The 21,908-nt window shown below is 44.8% G+C and overlaps 1 protein-coding gene across 1 annotated transcript in view; it reads left to right on the top strand.

Annotated features, from left to right (window-relative positions):
* Positions 1 to 21,908, top strand: part of LOC124217324 (klarsicht protein) — a 124,396-nt gene that overhangs the window by 64,485 nt on the left and 38,003 nt on the right. The window contains exon 10 of the mRNA XM_046622734.2: positions 13,091 to 13,339. Coding sequence (XP_046478690.1) covers positions 13,091 to 13,339 — 249 coding nt within the window. The remainder of the gene's footprint in view (positions 1 to 13,090; positions 13,340 to 21,908) is intronic.

The following is a 21,908-nucleotide window of genomic DNA, read 5'->3' as shown; positions in this document are numbered from 1 at the left end:
CTTGTTTCCGCTTTCTCTTTGGCGACCGATGCCACGCTCGAATGCGCATTTCATGAAAATGAAAAATTGCTCGATCCAATGAGAGAATATTAAAATTCAAATTTTAGTATACAGATTCTTCTTATTATATCTTTATAATAATCTATCAAAGCGGCTTAATCGAATCGTGGTTAATTTGAAAACTGCTTCGGGATTTAACTTCGACGTTCTGCCAATCGAACGCTCGATCGGAAAGCAAGCAGCACTGGCTTTACCATTTTTCAACCTGCAGATACTTTGTTTTTTTTTTCTTAAAACCTTTTAAGTCGCAGCGTTACGCCAACAGCGCTTGTAGGGCGAAATAAGTAATTATTGAGATTGCTTTCTGCGAGACCATCTCGTACGGCGATTTACGTACGTTACTTACACTTTGTTATCTTATGCTTTGACAAGTTGTCAGGGCAGCCTTTTCGTTTCCTTAGCTCTACGAAGCCTACCTTCTACGACTCTACGACTATCGTGTTTATGAGTTTCCTTTATTACTTTCCTATGGCTGAAACGTCGTAAACAAAGGCCCAGCGGACAAACCACCTCAGGGTTCTTTAACTTGCGAAGGAACGAACAATGGAAACGCCTATATGTCCGTGCCTGTCCCTCTGTTCTTTGTTTTTCGGGACGTTCCGCGCACCGTCTGGTCCTGATCTTCATCTCAGGATATACTTTCACCTGGTCGTCCAGGAAACCCGGATATTACCGAAGTTCTCTAAGCAAGCTTCGTGAAGTGTCTTTTATTTAGAGACGTCAAATTTTTCACCACAACGGGAACATGATTGGGCATCACAGTTTCATCGGTTTTCCATTCCTGTAGGTACTCACGAGTAACGGAACTGTGGAAAATCACAGTTCTCTATCGAGTGTTTGTTCCTAAGTAAACCGCGGATGAAGGTAGATACGAACAACGAGCGGTAGAGGTTCAAAGGCATATGTACGGTACTTGACATAAACGCAATTTAAGACGCATCTCTTGGAATTAAAATTCGTGGGAAGCTGTGCGCTTAACTGTTTGTCGACTTTAAACTGTGGACTGATCGGCCACTGCACTTGCATGAAACATGCAACGCGGTACGTCGAACCGATGCCTACGCACGATGGGCACGCGTACGCGGACGCCATAAACGGAAGCTTGAACGTTCTTCGAATACAAATGGACGGTTAGATTCTTCAGGAAATAAGTGTAATTTTCATAATTTCATGACCGTCATATCAATTTGGAATTACAAACTACCCAGGCAGTTTATTGTAGCGGGAGAAAATATACTTTTGAATAATTCAAAGAGTTTCAAACATGAAACTGTTTCATACGACGGAGACGATAGAACATATAAAATATCCTTACCAACATCTATTGGGCACACCAGAATTTATTGTTTTATTTTACAACTCAACTAAACTCGCTGGATATAAAAGCGAAACTTATACAGTGGAACACCTGCACCGGAAGCGAGTAAGAGGATGGTCAACGGTATGCAGAACCAGGCCCACGGGAATCGGGTTGTTTCCATTGACAGAGATTGACGGTTCCTGAAGGCGAAATCCAATAAATCGCGTAGCGCAGGCAATAAAATAGAAATATAAAGAATTACCCTCCATATTTCATGATATACAATACGCCCGTTGCCTAGAGAGTCAAAAATGCTTTCTAATATGATAATACTTCATGTATATGTATATGTATCTATATGCCAACTCGCAGAGACTGCGTGTTTCCAGCCGCAGTCTTAGGATTGTTAGGCTGGTTGGTAGCATGCAAATGATATCTTCCAGTCGATGTTGCTCACCAGTAGCGATCAACTCAGTATTCGTATCTCGTGCGTATTTCGCATTCGTTGTGGCTTTTTATGTCGGTTCTGATTTCGATTTACTGGATCCAAAGTATTAGGTAGGTAGCAATTACACCCTTTCTGAATATCCAAGCTAGCTAAGTTATACTGCAAAGAATTCATTTATCGTTTAATGCAGTTGAAATTTAAAAAATAAAAATTAGCCGTCGATCTCTTTGACCATCGTCCAACGATCGTCGTTCAGTTTTAAAAATGATCAAAATCTTACCCACTGTGTACCGATTTCATTACATGTACCTGACGATATAATCAATATTACAATCATACGAGTACCTTTTTAATATTCTGAACGTAATAGATAAGTTCTAATTGTAAGTCGCGGTTCCGAGTGGCTGGGTTGTCTCCTCGATTTACATGAAACTATGAAGCGATTTTTATTACGCAAAATTCTTTTGCTCCGCGGTAGCAGTCGACTGGGCAATATTTCACGCCAGGTCAGGTTTCGCTTTGGGCTTACCCGCATGCTTTCAACTCTGTCCTGCTCCTGACCTGTTTGCAACATATATCAGATTTCGCAAAAGAGAGAATACAGTGGCGAAAAAAAATACAATAAGAGGCAATCGGAGTCTCAAGAGATCCTGCGATTTGTTCCTTGCGGTTCTTGACGTTACTTGCTCTATTGAGTTTTCCATTATTTATTTTTTATCTCTTAACTAGCAACCTTTCCTCGGAATACTTTGATCACGTACCTAACTACGAAGATATAATAAGATTTTGTACACGGAAAAAGGATTTCTATAGATTTATACTCACCTTGCGCGTTCCCTGTGTGAGATACAATGCAATAGAGAAAATAATAAGAAATAGAATGTGAATACTTAATAAGCAATTACCACCAATGTTTGCGTAACGGATGTAATAACGATCTTAATAGCCTAAAGTAAATTACATCGCGTATAAGATTGGTAGAGTGGTACCACGGTTGTAATTGGTATCAACGCGTGGCAAACAAATATGTGCTCTAGAGTTGTTGAAAAAGGGGGGCCAGAAGCGGTTCAATTGAGAGTAAGGCTTTTTCAATCCATTATATTACAAAGCCGTTCATCTCGCGACGATTGTCCAAGCTGCAGCGTATATAAGTTTCGACTTCTCAAATGAAATAAAATTATTGAAAGAATTTCCAATTCCCCTTTCACTTTATATGAACATAACTAAATCCTTTATTAGATAGTATCGTCTAATTTTATACCAATTATTGGCTAAGTGGAAAAAATTCGACTTTCGTATTGTCCATAACAAAAGAAAAAGAAAAAATAGAAACCCGCGGTTGAGTTTCAAGTTTTTCAACGCGTTATTCAACGAAGTTTAGTCACCTTCGTCGATGGTTTTACAATACCTCCGAAACGAACCCGTCCAAAGTATTCATCAATCTCGTCTGCGTTTAATCTCACGCGTTTAAGTCGCTCCCGTAATTCTGGTAGTTTTCGAGGGAGCGGTATTTCATCCTCACCGTTCGCAATCTCCGTCCCAATACGGTCACGAATTCTTCGGTTGGTTCCAGACTGCATTTATGTACTTGGTGTCAGCCGGTTTTTGCCGTGGTGTTATAAGCCGCACATGTTGAGCCTCGGGACAATCGGATCGGAACGAGGCAACTCGTGCCTCGTTGGGAAACACCGGAGCGCAGAGCGGATACTTGATCATAGACCTGCTTGCATAGAGTCGGCGGACACTGGTCGACCTTGAGGTCTTTCGTATTGACCAGTCTCAGGTAAACGTCGCTTCGTGATCCGAATGCGCGTCGGTACTGGAGCGGCGGCTTCTACTCGAAACGGAGCAGCACGTGCGCACCACGAGACCTGAAGTTCAACCTTCTGCAGAGAGAACTGAACCTAACGTGTACCTGATGGCTCTGCAACTAAGCTGCGTCGCACAACTGTACGCCACGGATCGCTGACCCCCGTGCTGAATGAGACCTAACAATTGCTTCGCCACCCCGTGATATGCGATTATATTCCGACGCCTTGCGAGCAGACACTTCGAGTGACATGACACACGGTGCATTCGCCATCGATGCGTTGTACAAGTTACTTCACACCGAGTTTTCAGACACCTTTCATGAGGTGGGGACCTCATGCGTGATAGTCCGATGACCACGGAAGACTTGATTAGATATGGAAAATATCGCATTCGCGCACAAGTGCAGAAGGTACAAGCTAACCAAAGCTCACATTCGTGCAAGTGGTCAAATGTGTCAAACGCGTTACTTTGTATCCCCTGTGGTGAACGTAAGAACGGGTTTCCACCTGGTTTTCTGATTGAGGAAACGAGTTTACTCCATCCCACGTTACGGATTCCTTAGACGGCAAGGTACACCGAGATGATCGTGCTCTGATATTATACCTACGTTCTATTTCAACGTTACTACATACATCTCTGTCGAGTTCGTTCACATCCGGTACCTGTGACAGGAAAAGTCGTCTCTACATTAATTTCAACCTTTAGACATGAGATTTTTTAAAGATATGCGCTCGAACGATTTTCTAATGATTCAAACATGGTCACGGTTTATTTCTATCGTGCGTCACATGATGTGACTAAATATGTGAACCTCCGGTTGCTCCGATTGTTAGTAGGCAGAAAAATATTGCTTTTGGGTCAGTTAATGAAAGATGAAAGAGATAGAGATATCGTATAAGTAAAGTGAAATATACTCTTATGGATGTTTCTGCAGAGTTACGAAGTCTCGGTGACTTCAGAGTTTGGAGTCGAGAGTTCAGACTATAACTATACCGACTTGCCGACACACGTGTTCCAGTGACCACGCGTGGGGTCAAACCACTTCTGTATATACCAATCAACCGGCGACTCGTGCCATTCTCGTTATGCGAGCTATAATTTCTTTACGTTTATCCCCCGCACAGTCTAGGCTTAATAATACTTTTCATTTAGTTTTAATAACCGATCCCCTACCCGCGGAGGATATAACGAATGCGTTTTAATTCCCTACGGAGTACAGTATGCCGCTGACCATGGGAACGATGACACAAACCCACCGCAGAAGTATAAGCTGCTCCCTGCGGTGATCGCGTGATTTGCAAGTTGCGGAAGTACGTATGCAGACACTGCCTTTTAAATGTAGATCGAGTGACGGGCGTTACGCGTGCGTTGTTCAGAGATGAGATCAGTGCCGTGCTCGACCGTTTTAAAGTGGTCGAACGGTGCCGAATTACTGCTCCGCATTGCCGCTTGCACAATTTGGGTTAAATGTCCCCGTCGGGAGATCCCCACCGCCCCGTGACAAGGTATGTTATTATAACCGCAAGAAGAACCGCCATCCATGCAACTCTTTCTGCTACGCGCGTATCTCGATGGACGTATAGGTACCGGTATCGGTAGTATGTGTATATAGTACGTGTCTACAATCAAGTCTTCAAGATTTTAGGGAAGATCGCAAACTATTTCTTCGTTACTGCGTGTCTTGAATTTTCGACTCGAACTAATATGTGGTTAGAATTACGGTTTTTCATCATGGTTTTATTCGCTCGTTCGGTGGCGAAGTAAACCTTACAAAAAATGAGAAGAAAAAGATGAACAGACTCGTCTTCTTGATACCAACGGTGTTGGCGTATTGAGGCATCCACCTTAATGGTAATTATCAACCCATGTATACGAAGGTCCATTGGCGTTTTTACTATTGTTAAATATTTGATGAAGTTTCCTAAGGAGTGCTGGTCTCATCAATTCCATACGCTCTGAATGTACACCCATTATTATCGTTACTCAACCAGTATGTAATATTCATTCGTTCGTTTTGCCGAATCAATTTTCGTAACGGGTTATGCACTTAATGCGCTCTACTTCTGTGGGACAATCCTCACCGCTCTTTACCCCTGAATCTAGACTCACATCAGACAAAACGAACTGTTTGGCTGTAGAAAATCTGTCGACGTTATACGGATATCGTTACAGTAACGATCAATTTATTCAGCCATAGAAGTCAGCTTTGACACAAGATGACTCCCTTCTGACGTTCAAATATAACATTACAGCCTCACATTTGCTCATAATATTATTGACGTTATATCGCCATTCAATTTCAATCGCGGTACAAGTGACGGAGAAGCGATTCGATCGATCTCTTCGATGTTCTCATCACTCGACATAGCCGGTTTGCTCGATGGAAAAGAAGTTCCTGGTTCTCTTTTGAAACGCTGACCTAAATTCACCTGGAGCTAGGGCTGCAGGCGGATGCTGTGTTGGTGGTCTCATCGTGTGAGCTGGCCAGCCTACCTATATGAAAAGTGTGTGAAAGTTGTGGTGGACAGGGTACAATGCCCGGGAGATGGAAACAGTTGGACGATGGAGGAACAATAGATTAATTACCTACGGGAGCAGCTCTCCATCTAAAAAGGACAAAATAATGCGAAGAACGGACGTATCTAACGATACCCGACGCTCCCCACAAATTCACCTGGCAATTACGCCGCTTCACGAACTGTCTCTCGTATGAAGAGGGTAAATTAATCTTCGAACAGTTTCATTTCGGAGAAATTAACACACTCTTTGCGAATGACGCAACCTATTCTCGCGTCAGTAGAAGTAAAGGAGTCGAATCCACGCCTCTAGCAAGGAGTCGGACTAAAAACTTGAAACTTGAGACCTGAGACGTGATAATTCATCCATGGAGGAATCGGCTCGTGAAATGTTTACCAATCAGAAGCAGGAGATAGCTTGAAGTCGCGGAGGTTACGGATGACTGCCTTGACGAAATTTTCTTTAAAGGTAGAAAAGTGCCGTTCGTACCGAACAAGCAGTCAGGACGGCGATTTCTTTTCCCCTCGGGTATTTCAATGGGTTCGTCAACTCGCCCTACCGGTCTTGACAATCACGCGTCATTTTCGGGCAGGTCTCGCGCGCTTTAGGATGTCACATCGGGTCAAGGTCCTCGAACAGAGTAGTTTCTTGTCTAGAAATTCTTTGAACGCACGGATCGTGGCACCAATTAAACAAAATCTTGTACCTCGAAGTCGCGATAGCATAAGCACGTACCCGTTTCCTGTCGTTCCGAAGTTCTAACGCACCGCGGGCAGCGTGTTTGTCGAGTAGCTCTATTGGTTCTCGTTTGTCGTTTCTATCCTCCACTTTCATCGTACGTATACTGACTGGTATCTGCAGACTAGAAGGAGCCTGGCACTGTGCGCTGTTCTCATCAGCTCTCTTACCTAATCGGAGATAGGACGTTTATTGTGCTATGGATCGGTACAAGAGGCTCACGCGATATGGCAATTAATTACCACTGGTCCTATAACAGCGCTGGCAAAGTGTATAACGCAACGCAATATATTAACTGAATACCATAAAACTGGGTGTAGAGTAATGATTAGAGTCCAGAAATGAATCGAACTCGATTAGCCTTTTTGACGACTTTTTTTAACGTCAAATGATTATCTTTTTGCTCGTACGCCCGTATTAGTGTCAACACCGCGTGATCGATTACCCTAGAGATGCCACTGCGTCTCTCAATACGTCCTTGTATAAAGTCGTTTCATTTTCTTCGCAGTCATCTGCATCCACGCCTTGCTTCTACGCTTACCTAGGATCGTCCGTATACCTGAAACGGACGCAGGAATGGAAAATTTCGTAACTTGTCTCTCGTCTTTAACTTCGGACTACCTTCGAGTCATTGAGTTCAGGTTTAGGGGCCCGTCACGTTGTCACCGGAATTACTTGAGCATCCTCTTGGATACCTGGGTAAGATAGTCCGGGTCCTCTGCGTGTCCCTGCGTGTATAACTTGAGCACAACGTTCGGCCGCAGTTTATCTTGTCGGTGGGACGAGGATTAGCCGAGAAGCGTCTACGCGCACTCTGGACGCTGACAGTAGACCCAACAGATCGCAATCCAGGCTTTGTATTTCCGGCTCCGGAACAGGTATTCACTATTCATTCACTGAGTGATTGCTTCCTTACGCTCAAGCGGCCGAGTCTCTGTTTCTAAGCTTATTAGAAATTCAACCGTACGTGAGTCTTTTGAAGGCCCTCAAAGGGCCCAGAGAGACTCAACGTGCTGCCCGTATATTCTCCGCAAGGTTTACTGCGGCGAACTCACTTTATAACTGCCGGTCTTTGAAGTAATGAATTGCCTCTGATTTCTCTTCTCCACGCTGTATTGGTATTATTTTATCACCTAATCTTGCCGCTCCTTAGATGAAACAAATCTTCGATTATATTGCTTCGTGGATTGATAAGCGATCGATAAAATTGTTCTCCTATTGGTAGCTACCCGTAACCCGGTTACGTACTGGATATTATTAGCCTCGGCCAAGGCTGTAGCAGCGACACTGACAGCTCGGTAACACGAACCAGGATGAAACAAGACGTGCGTATATACTCACAAGTATACCGACGACACAAACTCATCGATACGGCAGCATCTCGACTAGTCTGAGGAAAAAGTTGACGCGATAGAAAAAGGCGCCGGTGGATTGAGAGCAATATCCTCTGTTGTAGGGTACGACTGCGGTTGCAACTTCCAACTTGAGATATACGATCGTATCCGTACAGCCTTGATACTTGGAATCGAAACGACCGTAAAGTTTGTCCGATGCAAAAGAATAACTTCATTGCGGTGGCGACATAACTGTTGTTTAGGTGTGTAATAGAGCTTTACGATACTATTCCCTTCGTAGTTCTTTCGGTTCGTGATGAACGTCTTTCCTTTACAGCATATAGAAAAGCTCGCGAGTTAGTCATTTCGTTTCTACGATGTCTCGTAAAAATTTTACAGATTGATGATTTCACATGGTTAGTAAATACGTTGAGAAAGAAACGTACATCTGTCGAAAGTCCGCCTATACCTATATAAGATGCTCACGTTCCTCGCAGCCGGCTCTTTGAAAAATGTGCATAGAGGCACGAGAACGTTTTGCTCGATGCTTCTTCTAAGAAGGGCTGAAAGACAAGTAATTTCCAGATGTTAGAATTTACTACGTGACATTAGAAAGGCATTTGTAAATCACGATTTCAGCCTCGCTTTGCGTCTCGTCTCCTCTTCTCATTCGTATAGGATGGAAATAAAAGTATCTACAGTTGCAAAACTAACCAGCTGTAAGAAGAATCGCTTGTCGATCTATCCGCGCTTTGCCTACGAGCAATCGATAATAATTAATAGCGGGATACGAGAAGACGAGGGAAGATGCAGCGCAGTGAAAGGGTAACATCGCGTTAGAACATATCCTATGGGTGAAAATCGAAGTTATCAATTACATCTAGTTTACCTATGTTTCGCCATTAGCGAGCGGTGAAAACGTACCAGTGGATACTTAATTCCGATGTTGCGAATCAACGCAAGATCGACGATGATACCAACTCGATGGCTCGTGCAATAACCCTACGTTTCGTGTAACCGCAAAGGTTGGCATTTTGCATTTGCGGAGATTTCATAACCCGCGCGTTCTCCGGACGTCTGCATGGGTTCGTGCGACCTTGCGTGGAGCAGACTCGACTGACAACGAGTCGAACAAGTGTCACTGGCCGTCGTGACGTGGTGTGGTTTTATAATCCGATCGAAGGGGAACCGCGCGGATTAGAAGAAGAATTTTCAGGGTATCACGCTCCGTCAGTTAAACCAATCTAATCGACCGTAACGCAAACACGACTCCGGATTAAACCTGGTGTTTGTACGCTGCTCCTGTTGCCCCCGGTGGCACTGCCCCGAAGAGCTCCTAACGCGATAATTACGTGCCACTCAGGACTGTGTTTTCACTTTCACGAACCCGCCGCAATTCATCATTAGCCTACTACGCCAGCAGCTGATACGAACCATGCGAGGCTTAGCTGTGCATCTTGACCTGCACTCGGGGCTAAGTAACGGACAATAACGTACAATCGTAAAATGTGCAGCGCCAACTACCGAGGCATTCTTCGATCGTTTTCACGCACTGCTGCAGAGATCAGGTTGCCACGATTCCTATAAATCTTTCATCTCCGGTGCACGTTGGTATGCACGCTCGGCATAAATATCTGAAATTCTGTTTTATTAGTTTCCTTTCCCGTACCTTTGCCCCACTCTATGCCCTGCAGTTTGTACGTAGCAGGTTTGTTATTTTCGATACTTTTACTCCGGCTGTACACTTTTTAATGAGTGTTTTTTCACGTCGAGATGTTTCTTCAGCGCTGCGAGTGTATTCCTGTACTAGGAAGCGGCAACGGCGGTTAGAAAAACATTCTCTTGTGTCGATTAGACGCAGTTAGTAGTGAGTTTAAAAAAGATAAACCTTCCTCGAAAATGTGGAGAACAGAAAAATTGTACGGAGTTCGAAATGAAAACTTTCTTTACGCCTTTACAGACGGCTTTCCGTCCTCGAATATTCGGCATACTCTTCGTTATCAAATGAAAGTGTTAACCCACGCTTAAGGCTGTTGGTTTATAGATCGCCCATGTATATGGACATTCGGTGTTGCGCCAGAAGCACATGGCGCCTGCAGCCGTTACATAGACTTTCGATCATTTCTCTGCTACGTGCTAGCGAAGCGCTGTGAAATCAGGAGGAAGCCAGTTTCTTGTTAGCGGCAACGTGAAATCCCTCATCTCCAGACTGATTCGAACCCTTATTATAATCAACCGAGTGCAGAGACGCTCCGCAGAACCGGACAGCAGTAAACCTTGCGTCGTAGGTGGTGCAACAGATGAACGCAGACGAAGAAGGCTGATGATTTGAAACACACCATCGGAGCCAACGACCCCGCTCGGACTTATACTGTGTTATATTTATGCAGCTCGGCCTAGCGTGGGATGAGTTACACTCATGCAGCTACACCGAGGCGAAACTGTTTACAGAGGCCACGTGTGATAAGTCCCATCACGGGACGCTGCGGGCCTTACGTTGATCAGTTTTCAAGCTTTCACTGCCCGACTTATCGGTAACAGAGTCCAAAGCTTTGGAGAACACCATTCGGTGACATGAAATTTAAAGGAGGGCATCGTAAGGTCACTTTTCATCCCATTTTTCACTCCATGTTACGTCAGTGTGACGAAGTGGAAGCGTTACTCGATCAATTCTGTACCTTGACATTCGAATGTGTAATGATTCACGTGGAACGAATAAGTGTATTTTTTAGCCAAGCCCTTTTTCGTATCCCACGAAGAATGTCGTCAATGGATATTTTCATCTTCACATCGCGGATGACCAGTTCCAACTGTGGCCAAGTTCATTCACGAATAGACATTTCTTTTTTCTGACTTCCGCAATTAGGCCTTGAATCTCGTTGACTTTGACATCGTTGGTTCATTACAGCTAGTTTACAGAACTTGAAAGCGTTGAAAGCGGTATCTGAGCGGAGGTGAGCCTCGCGGCGTCCCACGCTTGCGTAGTCGGAGCTCATTCATCGAAGCTTAAAGAGTCGTTGACTTTATCCTCCTGCATAGTAAAAACAAACGACGGTCGCGAGTGCGTAGGCTTGCGTCGTCTGCTCGCATCGACGTGACGTGGGTACGTACCTACACACACCTCGTACGTCGATTCGACACCCTCTTGTACTCGGCGCTTAAGCCTTTACGGCACACCTCCGACTCTCAGTTACTCGTTGTGCAATCAAACCTAAGTGTAGGTCTCTACATGCGATACTATGTATTCGTTTCATTCGCGTGATTCAGGGTGTTACCGGGAAAAGTTGAGTTAATTTCACTCTCGAGCTATGGTAATTACGACGGATAAGCTGCAGGTGAAAAATAAGCACCGAACTGCATGTATGTTGGAACTTGAACTTTTTCCAAAGCTTCTAACTAATCCTCGATAATCTCACGATGAAAGCGATCGATATGCCTATTCTTGGTCATCATCGTTAGTTCGAAGTAGGAAAGTACGTTTCTAGTTGATACCGTTTGGTACGGTTTTCTAATGTGCTTTGTTCTACATGAGTGTTGTACGATTATTCACGTGAATCTTTCCGAAATTGGTATAGAAGTAAGTCCGTACTGCAGTGTATGGCGAATGACTTGCCGAAGACACGGTCGTGAGAGTGTAACAATGGAACAAGACGGACTTCTGTGTATCCCATGCAATACGTTTAACCGTCCGTCGGAAAAATATCGATTTTAGGCTCGTCACTCACTCGGTACTTTTGTACCTCCATAAAAAGGGCAAGTTGTCCTTCGCCGCGGCGTTTCGTTCTTTTTTTCTTTTCGAAAATTGCCGCAGAAACACAGATTCTTCAGCTTACGGACCGTAATTCACGTATATAAGAAAAAGCACCGTGGTGATAATGCTTCTTCAGCGGTATTCGACGCACGAGCCTTGATTTGTTACACCTGGAATTTTAGTTGAGTAGAACTTGTAGAAATTAATTGCCCTTCGCACGTGTTATACTGATTTTTCGTTTATACCATTCCTACAATTAGTGGATTACGTACTCGCCCTTGCGGATTTTGTACCAAAGCACTTGTTGCACCGGATGATGAACGACCGCGGAAAAGGGTTGAGGGTTGGAATCTCAAGTGGCTGGGCGTCGCAGCGCCGGCTCGGAGCCACGTGCGAACTCTTCGAATCCGTGGCTGCAAAAATGGCTCATATAATTCTTGATGCTGCGCACGCGTCGCGGATGAACACGATTGACGAGAAGGTCGGCGTGGGAACTCGCGCAGACTGCGACTGATCCAGGCTAACCCAACCTGACCTAACCCACTCGACCTCGCTTCAACCCGGTTTTCACCCCTCTGGTGACGCGCGGCGAACTGCAGCCGATAAAAGCCGATAATTCACTTTAACGGGAGGCGACTTCCGCCCCGGAAGATGTTCCCAAATTAAATAGAATTACGGTGACATCCTTGAATCCCCAATTTTCTCCGCCGAAGTCGTTACGCCGGAATTATTTTTACCCCAGTTATTACACCATGTTGAGATTCCCATAGGCGCGACCAAATGGACAGGCACAGTCCGATCTTGGGGGTGACGACTCAATTTTAGCCCGTATTTCTCGTTCAGTCGTACCTTTCTATATGTATATTTATAGACTGATTAGTTAGGCATAAGCGCACAGTGAGTAAATGCAATCCGTTGAGAATCGTTCGAAATTCGACTTTGACTTCATCACGAGAGTTGTTGAGAAGTTTAAACGAAGTACATTCGGTGATGTGGTGTTATGTAAATAACCTACCTATAAAATCGAATACCTTGTACACAGGAGGTTGCAAATTTCAATTTTTCATGACTCGTAATGAGACATCGAAGACGATCCTTAAGCTTATACCTGGCTTACGTTTGACTTGCAGGTTTTGCAACGGGACATCGAAGCCCATGGACGAATTGTTAATTCGGTGGTGAAGTTGAGTGAGCGAGTCGCCCTGAGCGCCCAACAAAATCAAAAGGATCAACAGCAACAGCAACAGCTACAGCAACAGCAATCAGGCCAGGCGCTACGTGTGGCAAACTCTCTCGAACGTCGCTGGCACCTCTTGTTCCTTCGTGCCTTGGAGTGGCAGTGCCACATCGAGGCTCTCGCTGCACGCATATGCAACAAGGTAAGTTTCAAACTCGTGTTGAATTTTAGCTTTTGTCAAAATTCCAGTACAGATGCAATCCCGCAATTTAAGATTTGTAAAAAGTTTATCGACAGTAAAAATGGACGAAGTGATAATAGATAATTTATTTAGATTCATAATATATGTTTTGAACAGAAAGTATGGTTAAAACACTTGACTCGTACGCTTTCTGTAGCAAATACTGAACTCATTGCGATTTATCTGCTTAGAACAAATGTCGGATAATATTTATACATTATTATGCATAGCTCATACTGAGATTAGTCGATGCGAAAACTGGGCAAAATTATTCGTGCTCTATCCAGTAGTTATCTTAGATTTTCAGGGATATAGGCATTCGCTCTCAACTTTTGTCAAGTCGCTATATCTAGCAACGAAATAAAAAAAAATGTCTGTGAATTGCTTACCTTTTCAAATTTAAGTTATTTATAAATAAATAATGAAGAGAAAATCATGAATCACAGCGTGGTTCTTTTTTTTCTCACAGCACGAGTGACAAAACGACCAGTGGTACTTACGGCAATTAAATAGATACGCTCATACATTATTCATTCGCCTACCGGCCGAATGCACGACACCTGCTGAGAAACGAGAGTAAGCTAAATGTAGTTTTCACCTCCGATTGTCAAGAAAACGAGTCCTGCCTGTACTTGACCAGTGCAAACCTGTCTAATTATCTTAGGTCGTTAATATCGACGAGTTACGAGGCTTCAAAATGAATCTTCGTTTTGTTTGACATGTTTTCCCATGGCATATGTGTAGTATATGGGTACTTACAGTGGTTGACAACATTTCATTCCCAATGACCTATCTGGTCTTGCGTTACGACAAAGCTAATGCGGCATAAGAGGATAAATATCGAGATCAGTTACGCGTCATTAACCGTCGGGAGGGTCAATGGGTCGATAATGCATGGCTGAAGTGAAACGGGTAAAAAATTATTATCCACGTTCCCTACGGGGACGGAGAAATATCCCGACGCGTACAATCCGGTGGCAGGATCACGCAGACAGCCATTCGTGTATCTCGAGATTGAGATTCTTGAGTCTGTATCGAAACCTCTGTATGCACGCACATCTACAGGTCTAACTCGGGAATTAGTTTATTGCAGCCAGTCTTACCCGAGCAACGTGACGATCCGTATCGGATCGGCGGTTGTACGATCAGGTCACGTGACTCGCGTAGGTAAGAAGTCGTAATTTCATCGGGTCCAAGTTTAGTACTCGTAGAAATATCCATGTATTGCCCGTTCAAAACTGAAACGTTAATTCTTGTACCCGTAACGCAGCAGCAGCAGCGGGATTGCGACTTCGTCGTGGGGTGAAAGTGTCTTATGTATAATAACAATAGTGCTGTAGGTAAAAATTGAACAAATTACGAAACTAGAGATATGATTAAGGCTCTATATACCCGGTCCTCACGACCGCTAACAACCGCTAACGACCGACTGGTCGGCAGCTGCCTGGCTGGCCGATGCAACGCGGTGTACTTGTGCGGCGAAAGTGCTCGTAGGACTGCTGGAACTAATAGAACAGTTTGGAACCCCTTTATACATTTTCTAGACGCGATCAAGTTCCACGAGCTTTGGCCGTTATACGTTATAATTATGTCTATAAAGCAAGTTATATCGCTATGGTAATTAGAGGGAAATTCTTCGTGACGTTTCGAGACGTTCAAGGATCACGACTATCTGTCCTTTCTGTTGCGCGTTAGTGGTAAAACTAGACTCCCCTGAGAGTAGCTCGATGTTTCTACAGGTTCTATGTATTACCTGCGAGTACACAGAGGCAGAGAAAGTTTCCGTGAAGCGGAATTCCAACCTTGTCACTACCGGGCAACACAATTTTAAATCGATGCTCCGAAATTTTCTGTCGTAGGTATACATGGAGCTTCGGTTAGACAGCTGGTGTAATCTTTCACCGAATCTACCCTTTCATATCTCCGGGTAATATTATGATAATCCATAAAAATATTTTCGTATTCCGTGATGCCGTGATAAGTTATCTGTACCCTAGCAGCCATGCTTACACAAATACCTACACCCAGTGGCATTACAGGCATTTACGACAGAAGCCAAAGCGATGCGCCACGCACAAACTTCGGCCTCTTAAAGCTTTAATCTCTTGCCTTTTTTTTTTTTTTTTTTTTTTTTTGAGTCAAAACTTGTTTCGAAAAATCTCATTCTTGAGATAACGAATCACGATCGTCAAACCGAAAACTCCCGTAACACTCCAATTATTCAGATAATCGGTGTCAGTCATTGTTCGCAGATCGGTGAATACCATTAAAAAATCTCCAACACTTTGTAGCGAATGCGATGACTCGTCGATTCACATGTGCGATGTCATACATAATGTTGGGCTCCAAAAATACTCGGACCGTGCATTCACGGGTATGAAATTCTTGCTTCGAGTACACAGTCAACAAAGCTGTGGACCAACGAATCGAGTCCCAGTGGTCCGGCTGTTACCCGGACGTCAGGTAGACGTCAGCGACACCGTCGGGTAATATCGGCCTCTGGCGAACTCAGCGACCCACCTACACGGGCTCAGGGTGCCTGTACCGGCGGTAATCACCCGATGCAGTGACTCATCGGCATCGACCGGTTACTCGAACGGGTTACGGCGAGGGAGGCTAACAACTTCTGAAATTCAACTTCACGTGCCCCGAGCGTGAGTGCGTGCATCAACACGCCCTGGGCTTCGGTGATTAATATCGCGAGGTCGTTCCTCACGGACTCAACGGTATCCCCGGAAAGGATCCTCCTCCGGCTGCCGCCGCCGAAGATATCGGCTTAATGATACCTTCTTGGTCCGGGTCGCCAGGATCGAGGACCCCGAGGCCCTGAGACGCGGGGCTGTAACTTTGGCGAACCGGCGAACATCGTTTGCCGCTCTTCGAGCTCATCTCACTGACCCCGAGACCCCGGGCTTTGTTCGTATTTTCGCCGGGCCGATTCCGACCGTGCATCGTACGTTAAGTTAGGTCCAGTTTTAAGCCCTGGGAATCCGGTACTCCCCCGAGAGTTGTGCCATGTATTTTAAACTCGCGAGAAGGAAAATTACGTACAATTTCATACCGATTATAGGTGTATTGTGTATAAATGTTCGCGATTAAAATTTGTAATAATTTCTCAGCCTTGCGGTAAAAATTAATTTCGTAACCCTTTAAACCCGTTATTCCCGACAAAGAAACTGGACGAAGAAACATATCGTTGCACTTTTTTGATACACCCGTATATACCTATATTCCGGTTTGCCGTGCCTGCGGCACGCGAACGAAACAGCGAATGGATACATCTGTATATTCGCAATGTTGCGATCAATTGGTTTTATCCAGCGAAGGCTAGTTAGTCCTAGGAGCTAGGTAATAGTAAAAGCGTAAGGGTAAAATTGCCTGTGCATACAATAGTAATTCATACTAAAGAAACGGTGGGGAAATAGGAGAGCGGAGAGATAAAGATGGAGTGAGATAGCGATGAGCGGCAGGATACGGGCGGGGGAGAATGGGTTCACTCACATCGACGGTGCGGGGGCGAGTTTGGCATCTGTCAATATTTACCTAGAGCTAAGAAATATAGATATACGGTACGTATATTATTCGCCGAACAAGAGGGGACGCACGCGCGTGTGCAGCTTGGCGTAACGTTACCTTTACACACTACGCGGTCGTACCTACTATATTCAGCAAATAAAACTATCGCCGCGGCACGATTCTCCTGTGGAAAAAGCGATTATGAGAATATCTTACCTACCGGGCTGTGAGCGGAGGATGACATATGTGTTTGCACAAATATCCACTCTAAGCCGACCCATACACGGAGGGAAAAACTCATCGACCTCCCTTCCGAGCGTTGCATGTATACCCATGTGTGTGTGTTGAAAACTGCTTATCGTCGAATTTTAACATGCAGGTCAGCTGACCTGGCGTGGGATTTGGACAGATGCGGTTTATTGATCTTTTCGACAGTAAAAAAAAAAATTAACGTTCATTAGATTCGAAGATCGTGTTTCATATGTATGAGAAGTTTAGTGCTTACATTGGCATTCTGATTACTGTGTACTCATGCTTCAGGGAGCAAATTTTCTCTGCGAGTGAACTGTGTTAGAGACAAACAGTCCGCCTTTTTACTCTCTCCCTTTTTCTCTCTCTAATATTTTTATGCAATTTATTTTATCTATAGTGTATTTATTTTTATTTTTTTTTTTTTTTTTTACACTTATTTCTTATGCTCAACGTGAATTTATCTGTGAGTGAATAAATATCTCTCTCTTTCTCTCTCTATCTATTGAAAAAATGACAAAGAGATTGAGATTTAGATTACGGTTTTGTATACGGTTGACGTCAAGCAACGTTTGAATGAAACTCGATCGAGTATCTGCCGCGCATACTTTCAAACGTCCATCCTAACGTCAATAGGGTCCCCGGAGTCCCTTGATCGACCGTAATTGACGCGGATAGTAAAACGGATTTACTGTTAGCAAATACGCTTTGCGAGCCAGGCAGTAGCCGCTACTTATAATTGCATTTGCCCACGTTGCAAAGGCGAATGCGTGCTTTAAACGTGTTCCGATGGATAAAATCCGACGGTTTTCAAGTAGCTGATTTTATCCGTTCAATTGGTACACAGAGATGCAGAAATACGAACTGCAGCTGGTTAACAACGACGGAAACTGACCGAGAAAACTTTGGCAAATGCGGTGAATGAAGCGATGGGGTAAAAGACACCGATAAATCGTTTTAAAGATCTCTCGCAAGTTAGCGGTATAAACTTTCACGAGGATTGTACGTACATTGGGAGAAGTACATCGTAAGCGAGATAGTCGAAAATAACCCGTGGCTCATGGCTGTGCACGAATGTCCTCGTATAGTATTGAAACGTTTCGCTCGCCGAAGCACAGGCAGCTATTCATTTGGCGCAGACGCTAATTAACCGGAGCTCGGTTACCGGGAGGCCTAGGAGTTTTTTATTCAGTCTCTCAGCGGATAGTGACAGAAATAATTCACTCTGTACACCACATCGCGAGAGAGATAACGGTTCCGGCGGCATCGCATTCCCAAAGAATGCTTCCTCCTCTCGACACCGCAAAGTTCACCCCGGTTGCTCATGCTGTACCCATCCATTTGGCGTGTGTCTTTCGACGAGATCGCAGATATTTTAACCGTAAAATTTGTCGTCCGCAATAAGTTAATCAATTCATCAAATCCGGTGACGGAGCAGAATGGCCGTGAGCTGCGCGATGTAAGTGCTTGTAAGCAAGGCGGGGTCCCTCGCAATCTCAACCTGATTGGAACCACGGGTGGCCCGGCATTCAGATTTGATGGACGATAATAAGGGCCGACCAGGCTGAAGTCTTATACCGTGGCCGTTGTCCCCCTCGAAACTTGAACAGGGAAGCGAAGAAATTGTACCTACCCGGAATGCGGCGAGGATGCGGATCCTGTGTCACCGAGCATTTCGCTTTAACTATTTGGCAAAATTAATTCTACTCGAATGTCACTTGTCGGTGAATGGCGATCGGAAAATTTGTTGAAGTTGCAAGTAAACGAGAAGCGAAACGATTCTCTCATCGATTTTAGATCGTTGCTTGCGAGTCGATCCCTAAGGTCAACGTATGAGTGCATTGCAATTGTGTAGTAACAGGTGGTGTAGAGTGCGAAACGGTGCGTGAACGATTTGCAGAATTCACATCATTTCGGTAGTAAAATATTTTATTATTTTCTACCGCAATTTTGAGATACGGCTATACCTGGAAATCCTGTATGGTTAAATCAGTATAGAGCCGACCTGTAGCCTAGAAACGTATCATTGTAACGCAGGAGAATAGAAATAAGCGTTGAAAACTTAACGACGTAGTGTAACGCTCCGAAGTTTATGGCATTCTGGTAATTTTTGTTAAAAATCAAGTAGTAGCTACGAGAAGTTTTTAATGCAAAAGGGTAACGACACTATCTGCACAGATCGTGTCAAGTTTTTAACAAATGAATAACACCGGATTAGATCTCCGATGTAGGTGATAAATCTTGACGATGGTGTTGGAGAAGCTGCAGCTGTTCGCCGTCGATTAGCTCCTCGTACGTTATATTTCATTATACCCACAAGGCACGGAAACGGATACGCCGAAGCGTGACGTGAAACTGGATTGTAGCCGAGCAACTGTTACACTAATCAATTTACACCTCGAAGCGTGATTAGATTGATATTGGAACTGGATCGCGAGTGTCTGGCGGCAGTCGGTAGCCTAATAAACATGTCTCGAATAAACGGGGGACCGATAGGTAGCTAATCGTAAGCGGGAATTGTCAGCCGGGGCTTCGCAAGGCTTTCGAACTTTGCGCCGTCCACCAGGCGTCAAGAAGGTATCACGCGTTACGATCTAGGTACGTATATCGCGTTGTTACGAACCCGAGGACAGGCTACTGATCGCGGTTCGATCGGGTTAGGTTCGGTTCACTCGCGGTGCCCTCGTCACCAGAGCTGCCACGAGTATCTGTTACTCCAAGGCGTTCCAGCTGTTTGCCCGACTCGAGAATACGGTTCGGCCTCATTGCTCGGCTACACGAAATACTTGAGATATCTTCGTGAAGTTGCGGAGACGCTGCATCCGGGAATTTTTCGCCACTTGGTTGGTCTGCAGGCATCCGATACTTCGATCCAACGAAACTGGGGACACAGTTTCAGAGGCATGATCGTGTGCGTGTGGATTCTTGAACGAATCTTCCAACAGTGCACGATGAAAATCAATCTCGGTTCTTAGCATCTTTACTCTTCCTCGAATGATTGAGTACCGTTTACGGTGCGGGTGTCTCGTTAAAACAGCCTCAAACTAGTCCAGGCTCCGTGACTCGTCGCGGTCAGGAAACAACCCGCATTTTAGCCATCTTGGATCTCTAATTGTTTTCATTAGAGTAGTTAGGTATTTGTTGATGACCGGGAGTGCTTCTCGCCTTGGGTCTAATTTTAAGCAATTATTCCAGAGTACTCGTACACTGACGTACATGTGTGTGCGCGGTGCGTCGTCTTACGTAAGATTAAAATTGACACCGAGTATAACGGGTGAATTATATGTGTGTATAGCTAAGCGTTTTTTTCAAATCTTAACTGACAGGCTTGTGCCGCGTGCGATGCGGATACGCATATGTATGTACGTATGTATGTATGTACCTTGCACACTTTGCGGGATAAGGATTAAATTTCAGATAATTAGTTGTAAGGCTTCGCACGCGACGTGCGCCTTTCTGCGCGTGTGTCCGTTTTCACCTACGTTACACTGCACGCCGTCTTATTTATTTATTTTTTTTTGCCCTCCGTCTCTGTCGCTGCAGGTCTAAGCGTTATGGTATTAACGATTTTCCTCGGTTCGACGTAATTCGATAGCCGTACCCACCTGCCTACCTGCCTACCTTATACCTGGGTCTTATTGAATTCGATTACTGCCCGGTTAGCTATCAAATACGATAAACGTGCGCCACGCCTCGTGCAAGCTTGCATGACGTATGTCCCGATACTTCTCCGTCTGCGTTATTACACTAAGTATACTTATCTATTTTGTACATCCACGGCGCGCATAAAATTAACTTTTATGATAATATTTCCATGCACTAAATGAAAGAAATTAATTTTCATGAATATTAAGGTGTACCTTAAGCTCACGAATAACGCGTGCATCCACTTTCTTGCGCGGCCTTATAAGTCGGCGGCACAAATTTTGGCCCCCCGCTTCCCAACGAGCAAGAGATGAAATATTTCAATGACCAGATTTCTCCTTTCTCCCTCCACCGATATCGTGCGATCTTCAAATTTCCGCTGACTCGAATCCCGCCTCATTTCTATTTCCGCGTCTTTCTCTCGAGCGGATTACTGGACAACCTTGAGGTATTATTTCGAGCCTTGGGGACCCAGGAGACCTCGGACAAACCGTCGCCTCGTGCGTACGGCGGTGCGGAAGAACGCATTTATCCAAAAATACCGTGCAGTCCTCGACGGAGTCGCGATCGCTCCTCGAAGACACGTGCGTCGCGTCGTCGTGGCGATCGGCGTCCCCCCTTCGTTTCATCTCACGAGTCCCCGGCGTCTCGTCTTCATCCATGGACAGTATCGGTCCAACCGTTCGTTCGCTTCGACGGAGCCAGTGACCTTTAGAACCGATCCGAACGTTACCGAAGCGGACCGAGTCCAACCCGGGTTGGTCGTGCACTTTTTGTGCGTGAGAGAGTTCGTGGATCTGCAGGGTGCGTGATTACGGATGCGTGACGAGGTCGGCGCCGTGCCGCCAACGCACCATGCTTTCTGCGTTATCTTGTTTCGTCTTTGCGCAACAAACCAACGTCTGCGGCCATCGTGCGATTGGAAACAATATAATTGATCATTAGCCGCGAAGTCAGCTGTCTCCTTTACCAATTATGTAGGTACCCTATACATGTATCATACTCATCGTGTTTGGTACTTAGCATTGATTCACGAGGTACGCACTGTTCGTTCAATCTTCGTCCATCTTATTTCTGAATTGGCTATTCGATGATGAAGGACGCACTCGGACGCACTTCT

Source organism: Neodiprion pinetum, chromosome 4 (genome assembly GCF_021155775.2).
Source record: "Neodiprion pinetum isolate iyNeoPine1 chromosome 4, iyNeoPine1.2, whole genome shotgun sequence".
In the NCBI taxonomy this organism is placed as follows: domain Eukaryota; kingdom Metazoa; phylum Arthropoda; class Insecta; order Hymenoptera; family Diprionidae; genus Neodiprion; species Neodiprion pinetum.
This window is presented reverse-complemented; position numbering and strand designations above follow the sequence as displayed.